This window comes from Scomber japonicus, chromosome 21 (assembly GCF_027409825.1).
Source record: "Scomber japonicus isolate fScoJap1 chromosome 21, fScoJap1.pri, whole genome shotgun sequence".
Classification (NCBI taxonomy): Eukaryota; Metazoa; Chordata; class Actinopteri; order Scombriformes; family Scombridae; genus Scomber; species Scomber japonicus.
Genome location: NC_070598.1, coordinates 22266269 through 22278821, shown reverse-complemented (window position 1 = coordinate 22278821; position 12553 = coordinate 22266269). Strand labels below are relative to the sequence as shown.

At 40.5% G+C, this 12553-nt stretch overlaps 1 protein-coding gene across 1 annotated transcript in view; it reads right to left on the bottom strand.

Moving 5' to 3' along the window:
* The window catches only part of kcnh2b (potassium voltage-gated channel, subfamily H (eag-related), member 2b), a 257929-nt gene that overhangs the window by 1908 nt on the left and 243468 nt on the right, over window positions 1-12553 (bottom strand). Inside the window, exons 11-21 of the mRNA XM_053342201.1 lie at window positions 12290-12384; window positions 12063-12203; window positions 8563-8762; window positions 4385-4637; window positions 2964-3157; window positions 2756-2858; window positions 2414-2565; window positions 2186-2330; window positions 1896-2085; window positions 287-392; window positions 92-193 (exon numbers count right to left, since the gene is read on the bottom strand). Of these exons, the coding sequence (XP_053198176.1) occupies window positions 92-193; window positions 287-392; window positions 1896-2085; window positions 2186-2330; window positions 2414-2565; window positions 2756-2858; window positions 2964-3157; window positions 4385-4637; window positions 8563-8762; window positions 12063-12203; window positions 12290-12384 (1681 nt within the window). The remainder of the gene's footprint in view (window positions 1-91; window positions 194-286; window positions 393-1895; window positions 2086-2185; window positions 2331-2413; window positions 2566-2755; window positions 2859-2963; window positions 3158-4384; window positions 4638-8562; window positions 8763-12062; window positions 12204-12289; window positions 12385-12553) is intronic.

Sequence of the window (12553 nt, the reverse complement as noted above, 5' to 3'; positions counted from 1 at the left end):
TATCACCTTTCTGACAATGTATTGGATTGCATTAGATTGGACAGGTGTACGTAATGAATGACTGATAAGAGTGTATGTAAATGTGCTTCACCTCTGACAAGGAGGCCAGAATGTCTGTCTCCAGAGGTGTAACAGGCTGAACCAGTCTCTCTCCTGGACCTGGTCCTGGACCTGGACCAGGATACGGTGAGGCCTGTGGAGGAGACAGCATCTTGTTTCTATAGATAGCTTCGGCCAGTGACGTGTGAGTGCGTATGTGTGTGTGTGTGTGTGTGTGTGTGACTACCTGAGGTGGTGATGAGACGGCGCTGTAAGCAGGGGGAACCAGGGCCATCTGTCTCTGCAGCAGCTGCATGATCGCTCCGATGTCTGTTGACATGCGACTCTCCAACCTGCACACAGAACGCCACAGGAGATGATCAGCTGTTCATGACCATGTGGAGGACACATACTCTTATTCATATTCTCTCTGATAATAGCAGTCGATTCACCATGTTACGTGCCATTATGTAGGGAAGCGCTGACATCAAGTTCATTGGGGCAAAATAACAAGTGGCTAAACAGTCACAAAAGGTGCAAACAAACTCTAATTCAGTTATTTAATAGTAAAACCATAAATAAGCACACCTGAAAAGTTGAAAGTTATAATAATTACTCAGTTCCAAGAAAAGCTTTGGCTGTGTCAGAAACCACTCCCTCATTCACTATTCCAATTCAAATAAGCTTTATTAGCATGACAGATTACTAACATTAACAGATGATTTTTTTTCAATATGAAGTATCTCGTAACATCTCGGATGAGCCCCCAAATAATGAGATGGCTCAAACCTGTGGCCAGCAACATATAGAGACACCGTGTCCAAGTACAAGTTTACCAATTCATTTTAAAATAATACCAAAACTATGGCCAAAAGGAACAAAAGATGAGGAAGACAATGGACCAGCCCAGCAGTGGGCCATAGATCCCAGCACTCCTCTCTCTAAACTGTAAGAAAATGCATAACTTAATCTAAAGAAACAAAGCCACAAAACTGGACTACCAAGCCCCCTGTACTCAAAAAGAACTAAAGGAAAACCACAAAAGAAATCTCAGGTGGTCAGGTGGTTTCTAATGATTCTACTTTTTTGAACTCTGTTTTGCTTATGCAGTATTTCTCTCCCTATCTTGCTGTTGTCTGCTATTTCATTTCCTGACAGGAGACCACAAAGTTGTATTTATCTTATTAATAAACTGGTATCTTGGTCCACATGCACACTACGCAGAGAGATAAGAGTGTGATGTGAGTGTGTGACATTATAAACACACACACACAGGTGGTCTGTTGGGTCCTAGCTGCGAGGGTAATTAAGACCCATTCTGCTGATCTCTACAACTACGGCTCTGTTCAACTTTCTGAGGTCCAACAGAGACGTTACCATATGTTCAGATATATTTCAAGTACTTGAGGGGAGGGGTCGTTAACTCCTTACACATCGCTACTCCCCATTCCAATTTCCTCACACACACCTTCAGCCTGCTGACGGATCCCATCCAGCAGAAGAGCTGGTCAATCATGTGTTAAAACTGAGCATTCAGCTCGGGGTGGGGGGTGGGGGTGGGTGCAACCTACAGCTACAGTAAGACCAGGATAAAGACACACAGCTGTGAGCTCAACAAGACCTGACAAAGGAGGCTCGTCCAGCTAAAGGCCACAGGGACGGAAAAACTCATTTTTTCCACTGCGGTGGAGAGAAGAAGCTCTTTTCGGAGGCAGCCAGGTAAAAGAAAGTGTCTCAAGCTGTTTGACAACTCAAAGAGCTGCTGTGGCTTAGCAGGGATTGTCATATTCATTTAAAAAAACGATCAGAACTCAAGACCAAACACACATTTAGATGCCTAACTAAACCGAGCGTACCTGTTGAGCTGTTTCTGCAGCATTTCCAGACGTGTGTCCAGCTGGTTGCGTTGCTGTCGGCTCAGGCTGTGCAGAGGCGTGTTGAGGGGCGGAGGGGAGGCCAGGCTGCAGCTGGGAACCTCCTGGTACTGACCGCCCCCTCGACTCTCCCCCCAGAAACTAAAGATGTTGGACACGCCCGAGAACGCACCTTTGTGAAGGGAGAAGGGTTAGGGTTAGGGTTAGGTGTGTGTTTGAGTGTGAGACCATTTTTCAGTCAGATATGAGGATACTGTTGGATTCTGTTTTACCTGACAGGGCGTTGCAGGTGTTGCCAGTCTTGGGGTCTCCCTCACCCTCGGTGTTGTCGTTGAAGTTCATGGGTGTGGCCAGAGCCGGCGGACTCTCCAGCATCGCAGGCGGAGGGGCGAGTCCGGTCACAACTGACTCCTCCCCCTGTAAGAGGGAGAGCTGACATTAAAATGACAAAGCACAGTAAGTATTTTGGAATGAATCACGAGGAAATAGTGGAGTTGTACCTCATCACCACTGGAGTGGGAAGACACAGAGGTTCGATGAGCCTCCCACTGCCTCTTTGATGCCTCCTCCTGTTTTTGGTTGTTGGCTGCTTCCCTCTGTCTTCGCCGCACAGACTTGTGAGACTTTTTAATTTCACCAGCATCTGCATCATCTGGAAGAAGGTGTGCAAGGGAAGATAAAAAAGAAGGGAGATCGGTCAGTCCAGCTGGATCGGAACTAACCATTCAAAGATGACTGATAGAGGTGGATTGCCAGAAAAAAGTCTGGCATTCACAGACTGTACTTTTAAACTAAATGTAGTGAAGTTTGAAGTGAGAGGGGATCTGTTGGGGATGAGTTACCTTTTTCTGTGCGTCGTCGGAATGATAACTTGCGTCTGCGCAATTTGTTGAACCCCCCACATTTAGAGTCGTCACTGCTGGGAGAGCCTGGGATCATGTTGGTCTGAAATGACAAACAACCAGCATTGAGGAGTCTTTCTTGATAGGAACACAAGAATTTATATAGTGTATCATTAATAATATGTAGATACAGAGGTTATAAACTCACATCTCGCAGGTTGAAGGTGATTTCCAGGTTGCTCCAGAAGTGTTCCGCAAACTCAGGATACATGTCCAGCACCTCCAGAACATCTTCTCTAAAGATTTTGTGGAGGTCGCAGTATGTTAGAGCCCTCACATCAGCGTTGGATTTACCTGGTCTGGAATACAGGTTGATAGGCTCGCCGAATATGTCGTTCTTTCCTGTGAAAGGTGAGAAGAAAGGAAAAAACAATTAGGGAAATACCTGGGAAAATTTAACTTTGTAGGAAGCAGTAATTTCCTACTGCACAAGTAGTCAGTAAAACTATCACATAATTAGACACTATAAATAAACTGTTGTTTTTTTATTAACTGAGGGATATACTATTTTACAGTGATGTTTATAAGGTAACCCTAACATTTAGAGGCATTCGTCCTTGCCTATGCTATTGTCAATTAATGAGATCAATTGCTCTTTGACTATTAAAGACAATTGGCTATAATATTATACTTATATTTACTCTATTTCTTATTCAATGGAAATGGCTGTTTTTGAATTTAAACAACATATGTATTTATTGTATTTTTATACTATCTAAATTGTATGGATGTTGCTGTAAAAATGTATGATGAAAGGTCAATTTTGTGCTTATTCATCTTTTCTATTTTTAATCATTTGATAATTTGGTGCTGTATGGATTTACTGTAGCTGTAACGATTAATGAACGGTTACATTTTAAAATGTATGATAATCTGATAATTCAGATTTAGACTAGACAGACTTTGTACAGTTTGGGGTAACATGCATGTTTCTATAATATTTAATATATGTTAACGATTTAAGATTTATGATTAAATGGAATTCTTGTCCTATTCTTGTCTAATCTTTAGTGCAGTGTGCTATTTGCTTCTCTCACTAACCCTGGATGTCAATGTGTGTTTGCATGAGGTCTTCTGTCCATCAGTTAAACACATTCCTGTGCTCCTCTGATTGGATAACTAAGCATATTTTGATGTTTACTATACCTGATGAAGGAAGCTTCCTAATTTTGATCACACTGATAGAAGAGTGGCAGTGACCAGTGTAGAGTCATTTTTAAGGTGTAACACATGAATACTTTTTATTCTTTTTCTTGAACTGGTGATGTTATCATTTGATCCATTTTTTAAATATTTGTTAAGGGAGTCAGATTAAATCCCAGCTCACACTTGAATCCTAAGCAGCTCCTTTGATTATATCCTGATGCAACACTCTGCTATTAAGAGTAACACCCTATGCTCACCAGTAGATGGCGCAACCAGCTTATACATATTTTACTGTTGTTGAGTGGCAGCATGACTTTGTTGTCAACCAAAAAGAAAATGTAATGGGGCAACAAATAGAGAGATCTGCTGCTGAACAAAGGTTAGGTGATACATTTAATCAGTAAAACATGTTTCTTTTTTTACCTAGGATGGCTACCACCACATCCCCTCTCAGTATCTCTATGGATCCTCTGGATATGAAGTAGAGGGCGGTGAGGACGTCCCCGGCGTGGACCAGCGTGTCACCCGGGGGTGCGTGGGTGGTCTTGAACTTCATGGCTAAAGCCCTGAGGCAGCCCTTAGTAGAGCCTTTAAAAGCCTTACAGTTCTGCAGCAATGTTCTGTTCAGATGGAGGCAGATATCCGCCTGGAGACACTCTGGAAAACCTTTCAGCACCTGGGGAAAGGGAACGAGGGAGCAAAGGAGCAAAGGGAAGAAGGAAAGAAGAAGGTGGGAGACAAGAAGACAGACAGATTAAAAAGGGTGGAAAGACAGATGGAAGAGAAAAAAGAGGACGCGAGAAAGAAAGATTGAAAGAGAAGACAGCCGATGAGAGAAAGTAAAAGAACCGCAGAGAGGAAAGGAAAGAGAAGAGGTGGGAGAAAGACAGTGGATGAATTGATAGAGAAAGGTTACATCAGTACTGATACATGCAATTACCAGCGATTGACTGATGTGTGAAGTCCAGAACATAAAGTTAAATGTCACAGATGATGGATGCTTTCAAGGGAATAATAATAAAAACATGGAGCCACAGTGTCTTTATTACCTTCATTCATTGATGCACACTCATGGGACATTAGCCTTTTATTGCTATTACACCACTCAACACATTAACATGACTAAACTAAACTGTCCACACATTTATCACAAGGTAACAGTTTGAACCACGGGAGAAGTCAAGGTTTAATTGATTTCTTTTATGATTTGAACCTCTAAGTAGAAGATGAACATCAGCACTTTGGAACTGTTAGACTTTCAAAGAGCCTATGCATTGATTTTTCTAGCTTCACAGCAAAATTACTTCAAAACTGTATTTCAGGGCTCCTAACGGAACAGAGTCAGCAGGCCCATAGAGTGTTATTAATATGAAGAATGGGTGCAGTTTTAATGAGTTCACAGCGAGCATGGGAAGCCCCGGCTCTTTTTCTAAGCAGGAGGCTATGGGCCTCTCTTGTAACTCTCTGGCTGACTGCACAAAACAGAACTGTACCTAAACACCCACACCATGTTTCTCCCTCTCCATTTCTCTCTTTTTCATCCGTTTTAAGCTACTTTCTTCATTTCAGCCTTCACTAGGCTCCCTCTTCATCTATCTGGCCCCTGGCCATTTCTTCACTTTTGTCATTTGTCTTTCCACTTCCCATCTTGGTCTTAAGTAGGATTCTTTTCTCTGGCCTCGTTGCTTGTCCCCCCCATTGCTTTACTTTTTTTACTCCACTCTTCATTTTTCATTTGCTATTACCTCTTTCCCATCTCTCCTCCTCAGGCTTAAAAGATCTCCTTCCCGCCCCTCACAAACCCATTTTTTAGACAGTCAGGCGTATAGAAACATGAAAATAAACAGAATAAACTCTGTATCACCTTTTCAAACGTAACAAATCCATTTTGTGAGTTTGAACAATAGCCTGCAATTACTCTCTGTGCACAACAACAGCTTTGTTGATTTGTGCTATACAGTCCCAAAATGTGCTGAGGTCAGACTTTACAAGCCAGCCGTATCTGGTGTCGTTTTTAATGGTGCTGAGCTGCAAACTTTCAAGGCTAAAGTCACTGTTATTACTTTATATATTGTTTGCTGTCAGGATATATCATTGTGTTCTTTGCAGTAACTTTTCTACTGAGTTAAGTCCTTGTGTTCTGAGGGAAATTAATGTTTAGGGGCCATTTGTGGCTTTTTTACTGTTGTTGTGTAACCATTAACCCTTTGTTCTACTCAGGAGGTCCCACGCTACATGTGCATTTACAGTTTGCTTCTGTATGTGCCTCTTTATAATACAATATTTGTGTTGTAAACAAGTGTCAGGGATTAAATAAATATGATACAAACAAGTAAAAAGTTCCTCTAAACTTAAAACCGAACCAACTCATCCAACTCCTCCTTACACTTTACACAAGCATAAAAGTAAAAAGACCAACTTCAAAGGGGGAAGTGCATTCTGCCAGAGGTTTAATCCAACTTCTGAGAGCTGCAATTGCCACACATAAAAGATAAGACATGCAATATTTCATATTTTTTATCATTTCCAACAAATACCATGACAAGACCAAAACCAACTATGTTCACTTGTCTATCAACGCTTCCAGGGTTCAACCCCGAAGCCAATCCTGTCCTACTATTGACTGTATGTTTCCTACTAAGCACAAAATACTTAAAAACAGCAAACAAATATTTATATAATATATAATTTAAAAACAGACTAAATGACTTCCTTAAACAGCTGGGTACTGTGCTCTGATTGTATTCAAAATAATGTGTGTGCGTGTGTGTGTGTGTGTGTGTGTGTGTGTGTGTGTGTGTGTGTGTGTGTTCGTGGTAATGAAAGAATATGTCATCCGGTGCTACAGTGTGGCCATTAAAGTGTTTTTAACCCTTCATATTCTACACCCCCACAGTATGTTCAAGGTCTAAGAATCCCCTCATAAAAAGTGTCTATAACAAATGTTGAAAGCATCAATGTCTCACACTTAAAACTTCATTATCTTTCCTTTCTCTGTCACCGCTACACACCACCACCTTTCTACAGTATTCCTCATCAGGGCCGCATCATTATTCCCTCCATCTTCACGAATAAAAGAGGTCGCAGCTGATTGAATCAGCTGTGCAGACAGACAGAAAAGGTCTACTCCCCACAATCATAATAAGCACTACAGTAAACATTCTCTAATCCAGTCTGCTCACAACACTGCGCTTCACTGGGCCTTCAAGAGAGCTACATAATGAGGGAAGAGGGAGAGAGACGGCTGAGACTGGAGAACACATTCCCATGGATCCAAATATGTTTTTACTCTCTACTTCAATGGTTCACTTAATACACTGAAGGGAAATAAGTCAATAAAAAAGATTTCAGTGATGGAATATGTGTTTGTATTGGGACTCTGCATCCAAACAGGGGTTGCTCTATGCTTCTGTGAGGCTTTACAGATAATAATGAGGTACTGATTATGCTCTGACTTGCAATTTTATTTAAAGGATACAGAAGCTGGAAAGCCTTGCTGAAGTACTAAGCACAGATATTTATAGTGAAATGTAGTTTTTTGAGTTGGAAAAACGAATCAGCTAACAAAGTGTAGCAGAATAGTTCAGAATGAAAGTGTGTAGTTAAATAACGGCCATGTGAACACTTAAGAATCCACATATTCTGCCCACACACACGACACATGATGTGTTAGAAACAATGATAAAGATGACACACACGGACTCAAACATCACATTAAGTGTTGACGTCAGCAGAACTCAAGTGTGTGACATGTTTATGATTGCAGTGGTGTGTATGTGTGTGTGTGTGTGTGTGTGTGTGTGTGTGTGTGTGTGTGTGGCTGCATGCATGTGTGTGTCAAAGACCCTCATGCTGCCGGTGCAGAGAAGCAGAGGATGTGACAGTGGAGTTTGTGTGTGTGTGTGATGAAGCAGCACTCTCCTTTATGCTGTGACTAACAGAGAGGTTGACCGTATACAACATGTATGTGTCTAAAGTGTGTGTTTGTGTGTGTGTGCGAGCATGCGTGGTGCGTTCGTGTCCATTGACAGGTGTGACTCACAGTGTCCGTGGGTGGCTTGGAGTGTGTGAAAGCAACTCTTTTAAAACGGATTTGTGGTCAGCACAATTGAATCACTCCATCTTCAGTCATGCTCGTTTCATTTCATGTTCCGTGTGTGTGTGTGTGTGTACGAATAAACACACATATGTGCAGTGTTGTGAGCATATATGTGTGTGTGCATGACAGACACAGTGTATCAGTCTTCATGCACGTACTAGGTCCACACATGGTGCAAAATATTCTAACATATATCTTTGCACATGTTTAAAAATATATATATATGTGTGTGTGTGTGTGTATTATTTATGATACTCACATCAGTCTTATTTTCTTTGAAGGTGTTGGACCATGCATGCTGAGAGAAAGTCTTCCAATCATCCTATTAACGTACAACGCAGGCTCAAAATACTCCTCTAGCCTTCGGTATGTGTACATGTGTGTACCGATGCATTCATTACAATTACAACAATACCACAATCGGTGTACAAACACACACAGACACACACACAGGATTTGGGTGCACGAGGTTCAGTAGTAAAAAAAAAACGGGAAAACTCACGGCGTTCATGTCGATGCCGTTGGTGTAGGACCAGGCGTGTTGGAAATACTCCTCCAGCCTCTGCCGGAGCGGGTTGGGGATCTGGTGGAAGCGGATGAACTCCCTGACTCTCAGCATCTGGGTGTGGTAGCGGGCTGTCCCTGAGTACAGCCGCTGGATGATGGCTGACACGTTCCCAAAGATGCTGGCGTACATCAGGGCTAGAGGAGAGGATTTAGAAGTGTGTGAGAAAGGTAGGAAACAAAGGTTGATAACGTACACTTTATGTAACGGAGAGTATAGAGTCACGATGGCAGCACGTACTTTAATATGACCTGACATATTTCCGGTTGACTGTTGTTACGTTTGACACCCTGGGCGGTTTGTGTTTGATATGTTTGTCAGTAGAGAAGTGACAAAAAGCAAGGCAAAAAGGTAAGAGAAGAAATCAATAGAAAGAGAGGAAGCTTTGACAGCGGATGTCGTGATAATGGAGAATCTATCACATAAGCACTACATAGGTGTATAAATTAAACCCTAGGTGTCTTAGTGGTCATTAAGACTCAGCAAAGCTTTAATCAGAATGTCTTAGTGATTGATTTGTAATTAAAAGGTGGCTTGCAGTCATTTAAATCAGCCCCTTAAGACTAGCTTTTATCTGACTACATTAAATAGCTTGTAACTTTGTAACCCTCCTGTTGTCCTCGGGTCAGTTTTGACCCAAATATAAGGTATAATTTTATTTAAATGAGGCCTATTGACTATTCTTTCTAAGAATATGTGTCAAACCTGTGGTAATAAGTTGGAATGAAGTTGGTTAAAAGGCGCTAACATATAATTGGGTGATACCATATGCTTAATAAACAGTCAAACCAGACTGGGTCAGTTTTGGAGGAGGACTCAAGAGGACAAAAGTAGCACAGTTGACAACAGAAGGGATAAAGTATGTTTGTAAGTATGTTATAAAGTGTGTAGACAGAGAAATGCTACAAAAATGTGATAGTTGATTACTATTAAGATCCTTTCTATTATTTGTACTTGCCCCCTTGGTACCATAGGGTCACATTTGACCCAAAGACAGCAGGGATTAACTCAAACATAAGGTAAAGTTTCATTTAAATGACCATTTTGACCATAATGCCCCAAAATATGTGTAAAACGTGTGGTAAGAAGTTGGAATGAAGTTGGCTTAAAAGGTCTAACACAGAATTGGGTGATCATTTTTACCTAACTTTTACCTTATCCAGTCAAACTAGCCCGGGTCAATTGTGACCCTGGAGGACAAACCTTGTGCATGGTCAACGATAAGACAACAGGAGGATTCATTTATGTATGTAAATATATGATACCTAATCATTAAGATCCTTTCTATAAGCTGTACTTGATTAGATAGGAACATTGGTCTTTGTCATAATAGTATACAGCAGTGAGAAATATGAATATGATACATAAACTCTACTTTGTGATGGTGCACTCCCTAAAACAAGTTATTACATCTAGTTTGTGTTCAATTTTTACATGCAAATTCAGTCAAATGCCACTACAGGCTAACATGATAATACATTGATTTCTATGTCTAAAATACTAATAGTAGTCTTTGTCGTAGAGAGAAGAATCTAAACATGAGATCTTGTGACTCCTCTGATCAACTTAAGAATGAATCATTTCACACTTGTTTTTTCTCATGAGGTCAGTCCACTGGAGGACAGATACAGCAGTGATTTGATCTAACAGGGGTTTTATCTTTAGAGGACATGTATTGTTTTGTGTCATATCCTTCATGAGCGTTCCTGTTTTGTCCTGTTGGATCCTGCTAACCTTTCAACCTCTGTCAGCTCCCATCACTGTCTACATCTCCCACTGAAACTGCTGGCTGAGTGTGTGTGAGTGTGTGTGTATGTGTCACAAGGGAAACAATTGATCTCTGGCTCTTAGTATAAGTTGAACACTTTAAAATGCACATTGCAATTCTACAGTACATACACAGTTCAATATATAATATTAACAATAGATGGATAGATGGATAGATAGATGGATGGATAGATGGGACAGTTAGTCTCATCACCAGCTGACACTGGAGACTCTTTTTTGGGCTCAGTTCTTGAGTTTGGAGGGTTTTGGAGGCCTTCAATAATTAAATTTGAACATGCCTCAGTTCATTTTCTGGCTACATTGCTACATTGCCTGCAGTTTGCCTTTGCAATGCAAAATCTGTGTCATACATTTCTGTGCTTCTTGAGAGCATTTATGATGAATGTCTTGATTAGTCTAGGTCTATTATGTAGATTATTAATGAATATGAATTATGTGTTTTACAACAAAGAAGCAATGATTAGTTTCTGGAAACTATTTTTAAATGTCATACTCATTTTTGTCCTCCTATGTTTTTGCTGATCAATAGTCCAGGGCTTCAGCAGACTGCAAAGGTAATTACTGTGTGGAGAGGAAGTGAAGTTGATAAGCATGAGGGGATATTACAGTCCCTGCTGATGGATTTTATTAAGCTATCAGAGGATAATTTAGAATATAAAAAATATGATCTATGGCTTTGCCCTGCTCTTTTAACTATAAGAGCAGCGGTGCATGAGAGAAGAAAAACAACACTTTAGTGATTTATAACTTCCCAGTTCTGTCATTGACACTGTCTGCTGTACAGTAGCTCCCTGCTGTGCTGACTACAGTCTGCACAACATGTTCAGTAAGAGCTGGGGAAACTAAATCCAGTCACACTCATCTCAACTTGAATCCATTTGTTTTATGTAAAAGAAGGAATGGAGAACATTTGGAATGTGTTATCTTTGTCATATTACAAGTGATCTTTGATATGATCATATCTCTTTCTTTTTTAATAACCACTAAAAAAACAACAGGAGCATTTCTTTGTAATCTTGCAACAATTCAAATGAGTCAGTATGAACTAGGATTAGAACTAATGCAAAGCAAAGATGTTTATCAGTTAAAAGAGTCAATTTAGGGAATATAGATATATTATACAATATTTTAAAAATATTTCAAAATAAGATGATTAACAAATATAAAATCGGGGCATAAATATTATTGTATTTATTAATTTTGGAATAGATTTTTTCATGTATATGAACCTTTATACTTTTGGATACATATATAACCATGCATGTACATAAGGGAAATATGCGTATGTGTGTTTTTTCACTGTGCTATTATATGTGCATTATGTATATACTATTAGACATGTGTTATGTATGTTATTGCATAGGGATCTATTCCAAAGACTAACATATAAAGGTGTGCAAGGGCAGATAAAAAGGAGGGAGATCGGTCAGTCCAGCTGGATCAGAACTCACCTTTCAAAGATGACTGATAGAGGTGGATTGCCAGAAAAAAACTATTGTTCAGACACATCAGCACATCTTACTGTAGGTCAGTTTTAGGTGTATTAAACTTCTCTTTACATACTTTGTGTTTCTTTTGCTCAAATACTTCCCTCCACCCAGGTGTGACACCATGCAGCAGTTACTTTAACCCTAATTATCAGTACTTACAGCCAATGAGCATAACACAGATGGAGAAGATCTTCTCAGAGTTGGTGTTGGGAGACACATTTCCAAAGCCCACACTGGTCAGACTGCTGAAGGTGAAGTACAGAGCCGTGACGTACTTGTCTTTGATGGAGGGTCCTGAGCCTGGAGTAGAAGATTTACAGTTACATCTAACCAGTAGAGATAATAACCACCAAACTGTTTCTAACCAGTATGACCTCTCTCAGTACCTGGGACGGTACCGTTGTAGTGTTTACCCAGCTGGTCCCCCAGTGTGTGGAGCCAGCCGATTGAACCGTTTCTCTCTACACTGCCAATGGCATACCTGGAGAAAATGTAGGCAGTTACAATATGAGCATTCTGTACCATACAGTAACACTTATTAACCCTCCTGTTGTCTTCCCATCCATGTTTGTCCTCCTGGGTCAAAATTGACCCAGCTTGGTTTGACTGTTTATAAAGCATAAGGTATAAATTATCACCCAATTCTGTGT